The sequence below is a fragment of the Scyliorhinus torazame genome, chromosome 17 (genome assembly GCF_047496885.1).
Source record: "Scyliorhinus torazame isolate Kashiwa2021f chromosome 17, sScyTor2.1, whole genome shotgun sequence".
NCBI lineage: Eukaryota > Metazoa > Chordata > Chondrichthyes > Carcharhiniformes > Scyliorhinidae > Scyliorhinus > Scyliorhinus torazame.
In genome coordinates, this window is record NC_092723.1 from 5,034,825 (window position 1) to 5,054,731 (window position 19,907).

Below are 19,907 nucleotides of genomic sequence, written 5' to 3' on the forward strand. Positions count from 1 at the left end.
AACGGCACGAATCAGTCCGGCATCGTGCCGCCCCAAAGGTCCGGAATTCTCCGCATCTTGAGGGGCCAAGCCCTCACCTTGAGGGGCTAGGCCCGCGCCGGACTGATTTGCGCCCTGCTAGCTGGCGGGAAAGGCCTTTGGTGCCCCGCCAGCTGGAGCGGAAATGACTTTGCCGTGCGGCGCATGCGCGGGAGCGTCAGCGGCCGCTCACGGCATCTCCGCGCATGCGCAGTGGAGGGGGTCTCTTCCGCCTCTGCCATAGTGGAGACCATGGCGAAGGCGGAAGGAAAAGAGTGCCCCCACGGCACAGACCCACCCGCGGATCAGTGGGCCCCGATCGAGGGCCAGGCCACCGTGGGGGCACCCCCCAGGGCCAGATCGCCCCGCGCCACCCCCCCCCCCAGGACCCCGGAGCTCGCCCGCGCCGCCTTGTCCCGCCGGTAAGAGAGGTGGTTTGATTCTCGCCGGTGGGACAGGCATTCCAGCAGCGGGACTTCGGCCCATCGCGGACCGGAGAATCGCTGGGGGGGTGCCCGGCAAACGGCGCAGTGCGATTCCCGCCCCCGCCGAATATCCGGTGCCGGAGAATTCGGCAACCGGCGGGGGCGGGATTCACACCAGCCCCCGGCGATTCTCCGACCCGGCGGGCGTTCGGAGAATCCCGCCCCTGGTGTTGGTTCTATGCTGAAGGTCACTTTAGCTCCCCTTGACTGTGAACAGCCTCTAGCCTCACAGCTGATGGCTGTGCCTTAAGCCCCGCATCAAAAAGTTGAAATGAGATTACATTTTTGAAAGACCTGCGTGGATAATTAGTAAAGTTCTCGGAGTGGGCAGTACCAATAGTCCCAGTGTTAAAGCTGGACTGCACAGTAAGGATTGAAATGAAATGAAATGAAAATATCATGAAATGAAAAGGATTTGCGGCGATTACAAGATGACCACGAACAGGGCTAATGTGGACAGATATCCTGTACCTACTATAGAGGACCTCAAGACAAAATTAGCAGGAGGCATCAAGTACACAAAATTGGATCTACGTCATGCATCGAGGAGCTTCATCACCATAAACATACACAAGAGCTTGTTCCAGTATATGAGTTTTCCCTTTGGGATTTCATCTGCCCCTGCTAAATTGCAGCACACGATGGGGAGAGCCTTTTACAAATGTATTTGCACAGTCTGTTATGTGTGATTGGTGCCTTTATATCCTGCTCACGCCACATGGTGCTCAGCAGTGGGCACCAGCATGGTAGCAAAATTTAGTACAGGTATGACATGCTGAAAAGCCTGAGATCATGATTCATGACATGAGAAATTGACATTCTGGGCAGATCACATTGAGCTTTCAGATTCGGAGAATGGTGAAATTGCAATGTGCTGACTGCGCAGAAAAACCTTGAAGATACAGTATAAATATAAATGAAGAGCTGGTAAATATATGGGGCGAAATTCTCCGGAAACGGCGCGATGTCCGCCGACTGGCGTCCAAAACGGCGTAAATCAGACGGGCATCGCGCCGCCCCAAAGGTGCGGAATGCTCCGCATCTTTGGGGGCCGAGCCCCAACATTGAGGGGCTAGGTCGACGCCGGACGAATTTCCGCCCCGCCAGCTGGCGGAAAAGGCATTTGGTGCCCCGCCAGCTGGCGCGGAAATGACATCTCCGGGCGGCGCATGCGCGGGAGCGTCAGCGGCCGCTGACAGTTTCCCGCGCATGCGCAGTGGAGGGAGTCTCTTCTGCCTCCGCCATGGTGGAGACCGTGGCGGAGGCGGAAGGGAAAGAGTGCCCCCACGGCACAGGCCTGCCCGCGGATCGGTGGGCCCCGATCGCGGGCCAGGCCACCGTGGGGGCACCCCCCGGGGCTAGATCGCCCCACGCCCCCCCCAGGACCCCGGAGCCCGCCCGCGCCGACTTGTCCGGCCAGTAAGTTAGGTGGTTTAATTTACGCCGGCGGGACAGGCATTTTAGCAGCGGGACTTCGGCCCATTCGGGCCGAAGAATCGAGCGGGGGGGCCCGCCAACCGGCGCGGCCCGATTCCCGCCCCCGCCGAATCTCTGGTGCCGGAGACTTCGGCAACCGGCGGGGGCGGGATTCACGCCAGCCGCCGGCGATTCTCCGACCCGGCGGGGGGTCAGAGAATCTCGCCCATGGATCTGTCGTTTTTCGACAGAGTGGTTGCCTCTCTGCTTCCAGATCAGCAGATTCTCAGTACACGTAGAACTGAAGCATTCCGTATCTCGGAGGACACCCGGCCAATAGACTGTGTCTTCGGCTCGTTCCTTACATTTTTTCCGTCCCGTGTGCCCTTCATGAATTTTGCTCAGAACCACCGATCTTAAAGATTTCGGAATTACTATTCTCTTTTTTCACACCAAGAATCCATCTGCATCACTCAACTCTGCTCTTACATTGTAAAATCTTGAGCAGGATCCTCTGGGCCACCCTTCGTGGAGATATTGTCTCACTACCTGCAAGTCCTTGGTGGTTTCTCCTTTTATTCTGACACAGGTTATCCAGTCTAGATTCTTCTATGTGCTTAATTACATCTAAAGCTGTCATTCTCTCTCGCTCTGCCTTTAGTGTATCTCTCAATGGAGCTGGTACACATCTCGGTGCGTGAATCACAGGCTTTGTGTTCTTCTTTAATAGAATCTTGTAATGTGTATGGTGGAATACCAAACCCTTGGAAAATCTCAGGGAAATCATTTGGTATGGAGTCTCCTGAGGAATGTGTGATTGCTGCACAGCTGTCGGCACCGTAGACTATTTGACTAGCTGCAGTTCCTCACACGCTTCTACTCCAATCAAAGATTCTCGGTCCGCCACCACCATGGAACATTTCAACTTGTGGATTCTGTTTTTTACATTGACATCGAGTTCACATGCTCCTAACACCAGGATTTCATTCCCATTGGAGTCTCTTAACAATTAACTACCTTCCGTTCAATTCACAGTTTTTCATATCGGACAGATTGATGAGGTTGACCCTCTCCATTTACCCTTCTGATTATTTGCCTTTAATTCACTATTGCTACAAATTGTTCCAAACACAATGCCATTTGGCATGACTTGAGTCTCCTTGTCTTCACTGGAAATCACGGCTACAAAAACATGTGTCCCCGAAGCACACTTTATCAACTGTGTTGATAACCGTTGTTTGTTCAGGCCGACTGCTGGGAAAACATTGGGCGGGATTCTCCCAGCCCTGCGCCGGGCCGGAGAATCCCCATGAAGGGGCCATGCCGCCCCGACGCAGGCACGTTCTCCACAGTGCGGAGAATTGGCGCCGGCGTGGTTGGTGCGGCGCCGTCGTGGGCCGCTCTACGTGGCCAGCCTGCCAATTCTCCGGCCCGGATGGGCCGAGTGGCCGTAGGAAAGGAGATGAGTCTCGCCGGCGCCGTTCTAACCTGCTCCGGGCCGGCGGGTCCTCAGCGTGTAAGGGTCGCGTGGAGGCCTGTGGGGGGGGGGGGGGGTCCGAACACGCGGGGGCCTCCAATGTGGCCTGGCCCGCGATCGGAACCCACCGATCGGCGGGCCGGCCTCTGTGGCTGGGGGCCTCCTTTCCTACGCGCCGGCCCCTGTAGTCCTGCGCCATGTTGCGTCGGGGCTGGTGCGTTGAAGGAGGCCACCGCGCATGTCCTCGTTGGCGCCAGCGCAACTGCGCATGCGCGAATCCCGCGGCGCCCAGTTCTGTAAAGTTGTTGCAATCGCAAACCTCGAAAATGTTTACGGGACCGCTCCAGCGCCATACTGGCCCACTGTAGGGGCCAGAATTAGATGTGGGTGCGGCCTGTTCATGACGTCTTAAAACTTGGCGGCGGGATTGCAGAATCCCGCCCACTGTGTCACAAAATGATATTTGCTGTTGGAGGTTGTATTTTCAAACGCTGGACAGTGTCATGGCAAATGCCATTTGCCACATCGCGGGCATAAAATGGAGGATCGGGTTGGTCGCTCAAAATGGCCACCTTGCACTGGGAGCACATTTTCTATTCGACTGCGTCACCACACTAATGGCTGTGGCCACCTTTTCTACCTTCGCGCCAAAATGCCAGGGATTTTGTGCCTGCAGACCAATGGCAGCAATATAGAGTTTAAACTGTTGCTTAAACACCCTCCAATTCCCATCTATATTACCAGCAATCCAAAGCTGTTGAGGTGCCTTGATACCTTCCATTCTTGGCTTCGAGGTTTTACCGTGCGTTGAGCACCAGTTGCCAGGAGCTTTCAAGGTTAGCAGAAAATAAATGTTTTCTTTGTTCTTCTTCAAAGTTATTTTTAATAGTTCGGATTGTTTACAGAATCTTCTTGTTCTTAGTCAATCATCAATCCTGGCACCATGTCATGTTCTGTAGACTGGCCGATGTGAATGATGCACAACAGAACATCTAGTTTAAATAATTTATTATGAAACAACTGCATGATAAAGATAACTAAATGAAAATCGCTTATTGTCACGAGTAGGCTTCAATGAAGTCACTGTGAAAAGCCCCTAGTCGTCACATTCCGGCACCTGTTCGGGGAGGCTGGTACGGGAATCGAACCGTGCTGCTGGTCTGCCTTGGTCTGCTTTAAAAGCCAGCGATTTAGCCCAGTGTGCTAAACCAGCCCCTGCCTTGGTCTGCTTTAAAAGCCAGCGATTTAGCCCAGTGTGCTAAACCAGCAACTAGCATAAATAAATAACAAACTACTAACACTAACTAACTATTATAGAGCTACTGCAAAATATGTCCATCCACCAACACGACTTACTCTCAACTCCCTGACACAGGGTTACGTGGTGGGTTTACACTGCCACCTGGTGGTCAGAGGTTGCGTAAAATATTAAGTACAGAATTGCTTAATGCATATCATCACAGGAACTGCTCAAGAATGGATATAAATATGAAACGATCCTCGCAAGTTGTTGAAGCTTACAAGCTCCAAGTACAACCCCAATTGTTGACGTACTTACAAGAGCATCCAACTGAGCAAAACGTGGAGGCTATGACTTTCTGCATGCACCAAGGAAATACACATCTTTTCATCAATGCTGCAAGACATGCGGCAGAAAATGCCATTGGCTGCAGCAGTGCACTAGAACACTAAATGCAGCTACAAAGAGCCGTGCACTGTTTCACGTAGACCACACACAATGGGTACATTCGAGCAACAAGCCAGAACCATCTGGTATCCCAGTAGGAATATATACACGACAAACCAGAACATGATGATGATGTACACGATGAGACAAAGAGCAACGAACACCAGTTTCACACCATCAATCTCGTGGAAAACCATAGATGCGAGCTCATTGTCCGCAGTGTTTGCCAACATTTGAATTATCTGCTCTAATAAAGTTGGCAATTGCTCATTACTGGCCAAGATTGACACAGGGACAACGGCTAACATGCTACCCCTATGAAGAACAAATGGATGGCAACGAGAGACCTAGCAAAGTGGCTTTACTTGAAGGATAAATGCTTTCATTGGGAGAGAGGAAACAGGCTTCCTGCTCCACGAGCCACTACCACCTCTTTAGTGAACCCAGTAATCTGTTGGAGGGTAAATTGCTGACCTGTTGGGAAAGCTTGTATTTTCAATAGAATACTTGGATCTACAGCCATGTTTGCAGCAGTCTGGCACTGCATGGCACCAAACTGTGCCTGCATGACTTCAGTCTGACCTTGCAATACAGCACTTAGACCATGGCTGGCTCCTACCTATGCTGCAATGGAAGCTGTGACGTGAGATCCTGGATCATGACTGGCTCCACAAGTGTGTTAATTGAATAAATCACAACTTCCGCAGTGGAAAGGATGAGCCCCCAACTCTGCGCCAAGCTGGTGCTAGACTTTCCCATGTTCCTCGATATCGACTGCAGGATCCATGACTGGCTGACCAGTGCATTCCATTGTGCATCACCAACTAGTTTTTAATGTGCACTGACCCACTGCAGTCCACATCTGAGTCCTCTGCAGCCAAACTCATGGGTGACTTTGCCCACCAGGCACCTGCATGCCCCTTCTGCCCAGCCCTGGTTACAAGTCACCAGCAGGTGGAGCTCCCTCTCAGCATAGCCCTCAGATACTGCATGTTTAAATTATTTTGCATTTAGGCTTACATACGACACAGAATAATTCTAAAAAACAGGTACCCCAATGACACTGAATTGATAGTTTATTTGCAAATGGCTTACTTTCCTATGATACATTCTACAGATCCACGGTTGTGTACAAAAGATAACGACACCACTGAATGGAGAACCAGTGACTGGATTCAGGGCTCAAGGATGAGGAAGGCATTTTCCTTGACTGGTCAGTATTGGGTTTTTTGTGTTCTTCATTTGATTTCAGTCTCACTGAAATGGCAAAATCAGCCAAATAACTGGGTATTATCATAAAGCTACCCATTCCTCTCCTTCTGTCTGTTCTCGTGGGTCTTGCTCACATCGTGTCACAGGGCCGCTTCCATCCACAACAATAGGCAGATTATGGAACAGCTTAACACAGTGAAAATTGGGTGGGGTTATCCGGTCCTTCCACTGGTGGGACTTTCCGGTCCCGTCAAAGGCGACCCATCCCGATGGGTTCCTTGGTAATGTGGGGGGTGGGGTGCAGAACCAGAAGAATCCAGTAGTGGTCGATGGTGATCCTTCTCCGCTGCTGTGGGAGCTGGAAAATCATGGCCATTCTTTGTGTGGACATCATCCCCCTGATTGCCCATTTGTGCTGGGAGTGGGTGGGTCTTCTCCATGCCAACTCCCGGGCGAGATCCCAACAATACTTCTCTCCAAGAGTGCTTCCACTGAGAACATTGGATACTTTATCTTAAAACAATCTTTATTTTGATCACAGAATTAACATTGAAGGAAATAAACAGCTTTCCAATGAACAGTTAAGCAGTGATTACAAAAAAATGAAGAAAGGTCTCACTTTCCCATTTTCTTGTAAAATTTAAATTAAGCAAAATCCCCCCACACAGGTCAAATGTCACTTATTAATATACAGGACACCCAGTGGCTGACAGATTTATTCACAAAGTCCTTGTGAGAGAAGCTTTCAGAAGTCAGTCTGAGAAAAATACATCCTTTCCTCAGAATCCAGAGCAGAATTCTAAAAATGAAATGTAAAACAGAGACAGGGCAGGGCTGAAAATGAAACTAAAAAACAGAACCAGCACCTCCCATGAGTGACATCACAGCCTGCCTCGCTGTTAACCCCTTAATCACAGCTTTCACAGACATATACCTTCACTTAAGTTATCTTAATAACATTACTGCAACACACATAATACAATATATATTGTTTTTATAATACAATATATTGTTTTTAAGATAAAGATAGATAGTTTTTTGAAGAATAAAGGGATTAAGGGTTATGGTGTTCGGGCCGGAAAGTGAAGCTGAGTCCACAAAAGATCAGCCATGATCTCACTGAATGGTGGAGCAGGCTCGAGGGGCCAGATGGCCTACTCCTGCTCCTAGTTCTTATGTTCTTATATCAAAATTTCCTGGATTTATCACACAGCACACAGTCGGGCAATTATCCTTCTGAGTCCAGATTGATCACAGACTATTATCACCGCTGTGATGTGGCAGGGGGATGGGATCCGATGTAGGAAGTCGGAGGGAAGTAAAACGGGGCCAGAAACAAAAAGCAGTACGGGGGAAAGTGTAAGGAAGAGAAGCCATAGTCAAAAATCAAAAAGGACCACAGTACAGGGTACAGTGACTGAGGAGAGTGTGAAAAGGGAGGTGGCCAATGCAGGATTGAGGGTATTGGACCTAAATGCGCGCAGTATACGGAACAAGGTAAATGACCTTGTTGCACACATTGAAATTATCGGTACGATGTTGTGGGCATCACGGACGTGGCTGCAAGGGGATCAGGGCTGGGATCTCAATAGGGGCTGGTTTAGCACAGGGCTAAAGAGCTGGCTTTTAAAGCAGACCAAGGCAGGCCAGTAACACGGTTCAATTCCTGTACCAGCCTCCCTGAACAGGCGCCGGAATGTGGCAACTAGGGGCTTTTCACAGTAACTTCATTTGAAGCTTACTTGTGACAATAAGCGATTTTCATTTCATTTTCATTTCATTTCAATATCCAAGGATATATGTCCTATCGAAAGGACAGGCAGATGGGCAAAGGGAGGGGGGGTGCATTCTTAGTAAGGAATGAAGTTAAATTGATAGCAAGGAGCAATATAGGATCAGAAGGCATAGAATCTCTGTGGGTAGAGTTGAGGAATCGCAAAGGTAAAAAGACCCTGATGGGAGTTATGTACAGGCCCCCTTGCTGTAGTCAGGATGTGGGGCAGAAAATAAATCAGGAGATAGAAAAGGCATGTAAAAAAGGCAATATTACAATAATCATGGGGGACTTGAATATGCAGGTGCACTGGGAAAATCAGGTTGTTAGTGGATCCCAAGAAAAGGAATTTATGGAATGTCTAAGAGATGGTTTTTTGGAGCAGCTTGTGACAGAGCCTACTAGGGAGCAGGCAATTCTGGATTTGGTGATGTGTAATGAGGCAGACTTGATTAGGGAACTTAAGGTGAAGGAACCCTGAGGAGCAGTGACCACAATATGATAGAATTTACCCTGAAGTTTGAGAGGGAGAAGCTGCAATCAGATGTAACGGTATTACAATTAAATAAGGGTAACTACGAAGGGGTTATTAGGTTGGCACAACAGAAATTCATCCCAAGGAGGAGGAAACATGCTAAGGGGAGGACAAGGCATCCATGGCTGATGAGGGATGTCAAGGACAGCATAAAGGCTAAAGAAAAATCATACAAAGTGGCGAGGATTAGTGGGAAACCAGAGGACTGGGAAGCCTTTAAAAGCGAGCAGAGGACAACTATAAAAGCAATAAAGGGGGCGGGATGAAGTATGAGTGCAAACAAGCTAGTAATATAAAGGAAGATAGGAAGAGATTTTTTTCAATATATAAAAGGTAAGAGAGAGGCAAATATAGACATTGGATCACTAGAAAATGGAGAAGTAATAATAGAAAACAAAGAAATAGCAGATGACCTGAATAGTTACTTTGCATCAGTCTTCACGGTGGAAGACACCAGTGGGATGCCAGAGCTCCAGGAGAACCAGGGCGCAGAAGTGGGTGCAGTGACCATTACTAAGGAGAAGTTTCGGGGAAACTGAAAGGTCTGAAGGTGGATAAGTCACCTGGACCGGATGGACTACACCCCAGCGTTCTAAAAGAGAGTTGAGGAAATTGTGGAGGCATTGGTGATGATCTTTCAGGGATCACTGGAGGCAGGAGGGGTCCCAGAGGACTGGAAAGTGGCTAATGTAACATCACTGTTTAAGAAGGGAGGGAGGCAGAAGACGGGAAATTATAGGCCGGTTAGCCTGACTTCGGTCATTGATAAGATTTTAGAGTCTGTTATTAAAGATGAGCTCGTGGAGCACTTGGAAGTGCATGGTAAAATAGGACTGAGTCAGCACGGCTTCGTCAAGGGGAGGGCGTGTCTGACAAATCTGATGGAGTTCTTTGAGGAGGTAACAAGCAAGTTAGACAAAGGAGAACCAGTGGACGTGATTTATTTAGATTTCGAGAAGGCCTTTGACAAGGTGCCATAAAGGAGATTGTTAAATAAGTTAAGTGCTCATGGTGTTCAGTGTAAGATCCTGGCATGGATAGAGGATTGGCTGACTGGCAGAAGGAAAGAGTGGGGATAAAGGGGTATTTTTCAGGATGGCAGCCGATGACTAGTGGCGTGCCTCAGTGATCTGTGCTGGGACCACAACCTTTTACAATATACATTAATGATCTGGAAGAAGGTACTGAAGGCACTGTTGCTAAGTTTGCAGATGATACAAAGATCTGTAGAGGGACAGGTGGTATTGAGGAAGCAAGGGGGCAGCAGAAGGACTTGGACAAGCTAGGAGAGTGGGCAATGAAGTGGCAAATTAAATACAATGTGGAAAAGTGTGAGGTTATGCACTTTGGAAGGAGGAATCTAAGCATAGACTATTTTCTAAATGAGGAAATGCTTCGGAAAGCGGAAGCACAAAGGGACTTGGGAGTCCTTGGTCACGATTCTCATAAGGTTAATGTGTAGGTTCAGTCGGCAGTTAAGAAAGCAAATGCAATGTTAGCATTCACGTCAAGAGGGCTAGAATACAAGACCAGGGATGTACTTCTGAGGCTGTAAAAGGCTCTGGTCAGACCCCATTTGGAGTATTGTGAGCAGTTTTGGGCCCCATATCTAAGGAAAGATGTGCTGGCCTTAGAAAGGGTCCAGAGGAGGTTCACAAGAATGATCCCTGGAATGAAGAACTTGTCGTATCAGGAACGTTTGAGGACTCTGGGTCTGTACTCGTTGGAGTTTAGAAGGATGAGAGGGGATCTTATTGAAACGTACAAGATACTGCGAGGGCTGGATAGAGTGGATGTGGAGAGGATGTTTCCACTTGTTGGAAAAACTAGAACCAGACTACACCATCTCAGATTAAAGGGACGATCCTTTAAAACAAAGATGAGGAGGAATTTCTTCAGTCAGAGGGTGGTGAATCTGTGGAACTCTTTGCCGCAGAAGGCTGTGGAGGCCAATTCACTGAGTGCCTTTAAGACAGAGAGAGATAGGTCCTTGATTAATAAGGGGATCCGGGGTTATGGGGAGAAGGCAGGAGAATGGGGATGAGAAAAATATCAGCCATGATTGAATGGCGGAGCAGACTCGATGGGCCGAGTGGCCTAATTCTGCTCTTATGTCTTATGGTCTTATAGTAAGTTCCTCAAGACCTGGAACCAGTTTACCTTTAAAAAAATCAACATCTAATATGTAGAAAGTGGATTAAACTGCATAGCAATTGACTTACAATATTGATATCAGAATACACCTTTTCATCACCAAATTAAAATATTAGTTCATTTTGTAATGGATCTTTTATCACTAAAGGTCTGCATATATTTAATAGAATTGTTACTAATTTGATATGAATTAAAAATGTATATTTATTTTTATTTTAGTGAGTTTGATCTTCTTACTGCACATTTCACTGGGTAAGTCATTGTTCGTTTATAATTCGCATGAAGTGGTACATTTTATTGGTCCAGGGTATGGTAACGCAGTGGTTATTTTCCCTGAGGATTAATCCAACGTGAGGTCAAATCCCACCTTGGCAGTTTGAGAATCTGCGGTTGCTTCAAATATGGAGGGAGAGAGATATCACGGGCAGCTGACTCAACTGAGTGTACAAGTGGGAGTGAAAATTGGCCTTTCTCCCGCTGATCATTAAAGTGGATTTTTGCACCAATTCACCCACTTTCCACCTCATTAACTATGTCGGCACGAGAAACATGCTGTCTTGTTGGCAAGCGCCCTCTGATTCGCCCGCCACGCAATTACCTCACTGATTCTTTACTCTGGGCACCACATTTAAACTTCAGCCGCATGCACACTTCTCCTGAAGCCCAGGACTGTTCCATTGATGAGGTAGCCCGAAGAAGAGGGCTTCCCCAAGAATGTTGCCCCCAGATTTAGTGATGCTTCATTTGAGCATCTGCTGGGCAGCATGGGCGCCTGCTGAAAAGTCCTCTGACCCTACACTGGCCACAGTAGGGGGGAAGCAATGTCCCAAATCCAGCTTGGGAGGCAGTGGCTGGGGTGGTCAGTGTGTACACTGCCCAGAAGAAGTCAGCCACCCAGCTCGGAAAGAGGACGAATGGTCTCACCTGTTCTGCTATCTCATCACTCTCAGCTGACAAAGCCATCACACATCCACAGGGATCTTACTCACTGCCAGCCTAATGCACATCACTACTCACTCGCTCACACGCACCCACACGTCTCCATCTGGCCTCATCCCTTCTGCTCATCTTATCCTCATTCTGTCCATGGCTGCACTAATTACCCGCACGTGCCAGGTTATCTTCTCATTTGCCCTGCCATGTGTCTTGCTCACACCTTCTTCAGTCTTGACGTAGGAGAAGGTCAGTCACAATGAAAGGCAGAAGTCCCCGGCAGGATGGTGTGGTGGACATCGAGGGGCGTGGTGAATTGGAAAACAGCCATTTTGCCGAATGAAGGTGACTTTGGCTGCTCCCATGGTGATGGTGTTAGGTCAGCGACAATCAATCACAGGAGGATCCTCCACCAGATCATCTCTTTGTCAATGCTAATCTGAGTGTGCTGACCTCTGTGTTACCCGCCTAACAGGCACTAATAATCTCCACTTTCTCTCTTAGGCACATCTGCCACAAAGATGACGCCCTCAGCCAACCTCAAATCTGGTTCCAGCCCTGACAGCACCTCGGGTGAGGACCCTGAGGACATCACCCAAGAGGACCCTTCACTGCACTCAATCACACCCTCCACAGCAATACACACCTCGGTGGGACCGAGATCCAGAGCAGCTCGGGAGCATAAGCTGGTTTCCAACACATATTCTGATCCTCAGCAGGTGGAGCAGGTACATCCGAGGTCACCAGAGCTGGAGGAAAGGAATCTGTCAGATGATTCGCAGCGACAAACATGGGACATCAGTAAGGGATGTCAGCAGCACGCCTCGGACTGTGGGAGGTGACGAAAGAGTCTGCCAACCTTCAGTCCGAGGTGATTGCATCATCATGCCAATATACTGAGGACTACACTGACAGGTCACCATGGAAACGAGAGGTGTATCACATGGATCCGTGTTAGGACCTCAATGGTTCACATTATTCATTAATGACTTGGATAATGGCATAGAAATTCATATATTCAAATCTGCTGATGACACAAAGTTGGGTGACATTGTAGACAGTGTCGATGACAGCCTAAAACTACAAAGGGGTATGAGCAAAGTTAATGGGTATCAGCAAAGCAAAAGGGATGTCAGCTTTGACAAAGGGTCATCTGGACTCCAAACGTTAGCTTTTTTCTCACCCTACAGATGCTGCCAGACCTGCTGAGATTTTCCAGCAGTTTCCCTTTAGTTACAAAGGGATATTGATAGACAAAGTGAATGGACAAAACTGTGGCAGATGGATTTCACTGTAAGCGAGTGTGAGGTGATCCATTTTGGACCAAAAAAGGATAGATCCGTGTATTTTCTAGATGGTATGAAACTAACTTCCGTGGATGTCCAAAGAGACTTCCACTGAAGAGAGACCAAAAAATATTTGTTCAAAGTCTCTGCCATTTCCTCATTTCCTATTGCTGATTCTCCACTCTCATTCCCTCAGGAACCAAGGTTTACTTACTTCCTTTTTATATCCTTGTAGAATCACTTGCTGTTTGTGTTTATACTTTTTCTGGTTTCCTCTCATAATCTATTTTCTCCCTCTTCTTTAATTTTCCCTCTTCATTTTTTTAAAAGTTATCCTTCATTAGTTTCTAAAATGTTCTCAGCTTTCTGGTCAACCATTAATATTCATAACAGTGTATATTTTTCTTTCAATTTGATGTAATTGTTATCACCATTCATTAGATTTGGATGGTTCAGTTTTTCCAGGGAGTCTTTCTTTCCCAATGGAATATATCTTTGTTGAGAAGAGTGAATTATCTCCTTAATAGTCTGCTGCTGCTTTTCTACCATTTTAATTTTTAATCTTTAGCCAACTCTGCCCTCATGCCTTAGTAATTGCCTTTATTTAAGTTTAAGACACTAGCTTCAGATCCAAATTTCCCATTCTCAAACTGAATGTGAAATCCTTCATATTATGATCACTCTTCCATTGAGGATTCTTTACTATGAGATTTTTAATTAATCCTGTCTCATTACAGATTTCCAAATTAAAATTGCCTGTTTCCATGTTAATTCCAGAGCATATTGTTCGAACAAACTTTCCCACATACATTCAATGATCTCATCCTCAAGGCAATTTTGTTTCCAAATTGCCTAGTCAAATCTGTATGGTGATTAAACAGACGCACAATTGTTGTTTTACTTTTCTTACAACCTCCCATTATTTCTTGATTTCGCTGATACAAATGTTGCGCTGCATTGGAGTTAGTTTTAGAGGGTGAATAGATTACTCTAACCAGTGACTTCATTCCCTCGCTATCTCTTCACTCCACCCAGATAGTCTCTGCATCTTGATATCCCAAGCCATAATCAAATTATAAAAACCATGTCCAGGGAAATTTAAGGATCACCTTCCACATCCTAAAAGATGTCAAGAGTTTTCCTGTTTCTGTCTGTTGTTCAAATTTCTCAAAACAGGTTTGGCTCATGTCGGTGAGGCAGGGGGTAGGAGCAGGTGATTAAGGATGAGAAAGTTCAAATCAATATGAATGAACAAAAAATTGTGGGAGATGTATTTCGGTCCCAGACCAGACCCCAACAGTAGCTAGGAAACTGGACTGAAACCCCAATATTTTAGTTTAATTTGTATGATCCTGCTGAAAGACTGATTTGCTCCAGGATTGATTGCGTAAAAAAATATGGCTTTGGTATTTTGAAACAAAACTTCATTATCAATACAATATTAAACTCTTTAACCTCACACCCGAAAAGAACTCCTTACAATTACCCCTTAACATGACCTGGCGCGGCATGGTGGCACAGTGGTTAGCACTGCTGTCTCACAGCACCGAGGACCCGGGTTTGATCCCGACCCCGGGTCACTGAGTGGAGTTTGTACATTCTCCCCATGTCTGTGTGGGTCTCACCTCCACAAACCAAAGATGTGCAAGATAGGTGGATTGACCACGATAAATTGCCCCTTAATTGGGAAAACAATAATTTAAGAAAACACTACAACCTAATTCCCCATTAAACAAGAATAGGAACATACAGCTCTCAATCTAGCTTCGAATCAGCAGGGCATAGATGAATACTTGCTTTGCAGAACAGATTTTGGCCCTGGTTAGAACCCCTTCAGACTCTGGCTGAATATCTTCGAGTATCTGCTTCAACTGGGTTGTTCAGTCTCTTCCTTGTCTTCAGACAAGACTGCTCTGGCCTGGCTAAATTGCTCCAAAGGTTAGGTGTGATTCCGGCGATAGGGCGGGGGATTGGGCCCAGGTAGGTTGCTCTTTCGGAGGATCAGTGCAGACTTTATAGATAAATGGCCTCTTCACTGCAGGGATTCTAAGATACTATTTAGTCCCACCAGGGCCAAGAGCCCATCACAAATCATCATGTGCTTTCATTTTCAGTTTTACCAACTTTAATTGTCTTTAATATTTGGAATAACTGCAAAATGTTCTTCATTCTTCAGCCTCCTCCTGCCAGCTGGTTTGTTACTACACAAACTGGTCTCAGTACAGACCAGAAGGTAGTAAATTCTTTCCAGAAAATGTCGATCCCTGCCTGTGCACCCACTTGATTTACGCCTTTGCCAATATGACAAACCATGAACTCACCACCTATGAATGGAATGATGTAGCTATGTATGAGAGATTCAACAATCTAAAAAATAGGTACGTCATATTCCTCCCTCTGTACAACATGAGATACAAATTTCAGCCATTTTACAATTATTTTTGCGTTAATTTATTTAATGAATCGATCGCTGACATAATTATTGTGTATCTTTGTGTGGGTAGAGAGAATAAATGTTGATGTCATCTGCTTTTACCTTGCTACAATATTGAAAATCCTCTCTATTCTTTTTATTTTCAGAAATAATAATCTGAAAACAATTTTAGCCCTTGGAAGTTGGGCATTTGGTACCAGGAGGTAAAATTTGCAATATGTTTATTTTCACAAAATAGTAAAAAGTCCCAAAGTTCTGTGCCAGGGATTGTGAAAAAATCAACCTTGGCTGGTCTGTGGTCAGCACAGGAAAATGAACTTGGCAATTTTCATTCAGGAAACAGGAAAATGGTGACAGACAGCTAGATCAGGGAACTCCATTCTTCCTGTTAGAATTCCAACGTAGCTAATGAAAAGTGTTGATTACCCAGTCAGACAGAGCAGTTCTATCAGAATTTTAAATCTAAATTGTAGATTTTTCATCAGGAACTGCCCGGCATGAATTTTCTCTCAGGTTACATTATGGACAATTACAAATTATTCATATGTGTGAGAGACCCAACAGTCGGAAGACAGCTGAATCATAGCACTCCCTCTGTCCCACATCAGGTGCAAACTTCAGATCCAATGTACAATTATTCTGGGAGAGGGAGTATTATCAGATCAATATTACAATCAGTTAATTGATCAGCGAATAAGCAGTTAATTCGTTCCAAATGTTCTTTATACTTTGTAACTGCACAAGCTCTTCAAGGTGAGGAAGGCCATTCTTAGTGTATTGTGAGATAAAGACCTTTAAATCAGTCAGGCATCAACCAATTACTTCATAAATGATAACAGTAATAAATCTCACAACACCAGGTTAAAGTCCAACAGGTTTACCTGAAATCACGAGCTTTTGGAGCGCTGCTCCTTCATCAAGTGAAGTGGAGGTAGGTTCACAACTTCACCTGGTGAAGGAGCAGTGCTCCAAAAGCTTGTGATTTCAAATAAATCTGTTGGACTTTAACCTGGTGGTGTTAGACGTCTTACTGTGCCCCCCCCCCCCCATTCCAGTGCCGCCATCTCCACTTCATAAATGATTTAATAACAATAATCTTTAATGTCACAAGTAGGCTTACATTAACACTGCAATTAAGTTACTGTGAAAATCCCTGTGGTAGTCACCGCTGTTGTATATAGTACACGTATGAGATGTAATATGGTAAGGCTCCTGAACTACAGGTACGGGGGTAGATCCCTGCCTGCTGGCTCTGCCCAGGAGGCGGAGTATAAATGTGTGTGCTCACCGAGCTGCAGCCATTTCTGCAGCAGCTGTAGGAGGCCACACATCTCGGCGTATTAAAGCCTCGATTACTCTCTACTCTCGTCTTGTCGTAATTGATAGTGCATCAATCCCCTAGTCGCCACATTCCGGCACCTTTTTGGGTACAAAGAGGGAGAATTCAGAATGTCCAAATCACCTAACAAGCATGTCTTTGTGGGAGGATACTGGAGCACCTGGAGGAAACCCACGCAGACACGGGGAGAACATGCAGACTCTGCACAGAGAGTGACCCAAGTTGGGAATCGAACCTGGGACCCTGGCGCTATGAAGCAACTGTGCTACCATGCCACCCATCTACCGTACCAACCCTTTAATACATTACATCCAACACACTGTCCACTATAACTGTGAATCCATTCTTTGGGCATTGAGTACGTGTAAGACACTATACAAACACAATTTCTTTATGTTTTTACCCATCCTGGATCTCTGTTCTAATTATTATCATAATGCTGTTTCTAGGAGCTGACTTTGGGAAAACTGGTTGCTGTATTTCATACATTTGCATCAATGGTTATTCTGCAAACATATTTCATCGGTGCTTTGGGGGTTCTATGGTCATGAAAGATGCTCCATAAATATAGGTCTTTTTCTTTTGCTTGATTCTTTCCCATGTTAAAAAACATTTCTTGGGCAGGATTCTCTGCTTCCCAACACCGATTTTGAAATTGGCGATCGAGCGGGGAATCCCTTTTTACGACGGAATCAGGGCAGCACCTGTTTTCGGATGCTCAGTCCCCTACAAAATGCTCCGTCCCCGATGAGTCGAGTTCCCGACCGCGTCGTTGACTCATCGTTCCAGCGGTCGGGAACCCGGCGAGGCGGCTGCGGACTGTCTCCAGCGCCGCCAACAGTCAGACGGGAGCCATGCTGCTGGCATGGAAGCTGGGGGGACTGGTGGGATGTAGCCCGGGGATGGCGAGGGGGGTTCCAGAGGGGCACTATCTGGCAGGTCGAGTCCGCGCACAGCCGGCGCCATGTTGTACGGCGCGACCGCTGCAGGTCGTCATCATGAGCATGCACGGCCATGGACTCGGCAATTCTCCAGGCATTTATATCAGGAAGGCCGTGCGTTTTACGTGGCACGGCTGCTCGCCCCTCACCGGTCGGAGGATCAGTGCTTGGACAGCGCCGACTTTTCCCAAGTAATACGCCATGGATCCTCTGGATAGAACCCCAAAATCGGAGAATCCAGCCACTTATCTCAATCCAAAATGTGCCATTTCCAAGCTGAAACCTGGGATTTCATTACCAACACACATTTATTTCTATTTTGAACACCTAGTAAGAAACCTTTTTTGAAATTGTAATTTCTACCTTCCGATTTTACTTTTGGTAACTGATACAGTCTTTCTGAAGTTAGTCTTATATCCTGAGAAAATTGTCATTATTTTTATAGTGTTGCATAAACTGAAGACCTGTTGGAAGATTATTGTGACAAACAAGGCCTGATTTTATTGCTTAATATTCCTGTCCATGTGTGTGCCATGTACAGAACATGTATTGATCTGAAAATGTGCAATTCCTGACTTCAGCATTACCTTGGAGGGGAATAGCAGGAGTGGAGTGTTCTCCATGAAAGAACGTGTATTGATGCAGCATTTTTCACGTTGTCAGGACCTCCCAAGTGTTCGACAGCCAATGACGTATTTGGCAGAATTTCACGTAGGCGTCAGGGCTGTATCGCTAGCAAGAAAAGTGCGTCACCTCTTTCTGGGTAGGCAGTAAATACAGTCAGGAAATTAACTGGGCAGTAACAGACCTCCTTCAGGATCAACATCACAGAAGGGGGGGGGTTCACCCAATCAGGGTCCAGCAGCTCTCTGTCGCTTGTCAATGCAACCGGGAAAGCGGTGGCCGCTTTTGGCAACACCCAGGCCTGGGGTGAGGGATGGTGGTGAGGGAGGGGGGTGCGGGGTGGGATTCCCAGCGATCGGTCAGCAGCAAGGACAGCGGAGGTGTCTGTCAGTGGCTACCACCACACCAACACTACCGCCCCAGCACCCAACTTTGCCGATGCTGGGCCCCATGGCCAGACACCGAGTGCCTTTCAAAAGAGGGTGGCCCTCCGACACCCCACAAGCAAACCCAATGGTGTATGTTTTTTGGGGCTTCCTGTTCTGCGGGTCCACTGGGTGGAGCATTAATTCATCAGCAGTTCATTCCAGAAGCCACTCATTGAACATTCAGTATGTGATTCAGTTCGGTTCCAATCTGTGCCGGAAATGTAACCCGAAGCATTGGAACGTAAACTAAATCCCAGATACAGATTTACCATTGCACTGTTCATTTTGGGAAACTTCAACACAATCAGACTCAATTTCTCTGTGCTTCCTTTTAAACCTTTTCAACGATTAATTTATTTTGAAAATGTGTTCAGTGTGAGGAAGTTAAGTGTTTGAAGAACACCTCTCAGAAATAAATACTTCATTGGTTTTCAAAAAAAGATTTATGAATTTATTGCTTTCTTCATTTCCAATCTGTTCCTGTGATTAGATTTACCGACATGGTCGCTACAGCGCAAACGCGAAGAACATTCGTCAATTCTGCCATCAGCTTCCTGCGGCAGCACAGATTTGATGGTTTGGACCTGGACTGGGAGTATCCTGGATCTCGAGATAGCCCACCTGAAGATAAACACCGGTTCACACTCTTGATCAAGGTGAACGGTCTTCAATATAACATATTGGGTATGATTCACCCAGAAGATCTCATTTTGAAAAAAGTGTAATTTTGGGCGGGTTGGAGAGGTGGTTCCCGCTGGCTATTTGGATCAGATCCAGACTAGTATTTACCCACACTTTTCAGCAGTGGGAGCTGAACCCGCTGGTGAGACTGGCTCCTCGGTGAGTGGGCCGCCATTTTGAAAGGGTGCCACAATCTCTCAGTGAGGTTGAAGGTCCCATATATCCCCACCCAGGCTAAATGCCACCCCCGCAGACGTGAGCATTACTCTCCCCTCAAGTGAGGACACCTCTCTGTGGCACATTCAGGACCACCCCCTTCACCCCCACAACCTTCATACCCCCTCACCCTCCCTTTTATGGGGATGGCCCCCCTTAGGCCCCAACCCTTGGCAGTGCCAACCTGGCACTCACGCATTTTGGCATGATGGATACTGCCTGCCCATCCCCAACAACCTGGTGGGCTCAAATGGCCTCCGAGACACC

The 19,907-nt window shown here is 46.8% G+C and overlaps 1 protein-coding gene across 1 annotated transcript in view; it reads left to right on the forward strand.

Moving 5' to 3' along the window:
- Positions 1 to 6,206: 6,206 nt before the first annotated feature.
- LOC140394553 (probable chitinase 10) overlaps positions 6,207 to 19,907 on the forward strand; it is a 136,557-nt gene continuing 122,856 nt past the window's right edge. Inside the window, exons 1-5 of the mRNA XM_072481911.1 lie at positions 6,207 to 6,296; positions 10,978 to 11,010; positions 15,154 to 15,355; positions 15,558 to 15,614; positions 19,234 to 19,399. Of these exons, the coding sequence (XP_072338012.1) occupies positions 6,272 to 6,296; positions 10,978 to 11,010; positions 15,154 to 15,355; positions 15,558 to 15,614; positions 19,234 to 19,399 (483 nt within the window). The 5' untranslated portion in view covers positions 6,207 to 6,271. The remainder of the gene's footprint in view (positions 6,297 to 10,977; positions 11,011 to 15,153; positions 15,356 to 15,557; positions 15,615 to 19,233; positions 19,400 to 19,907) is intronic.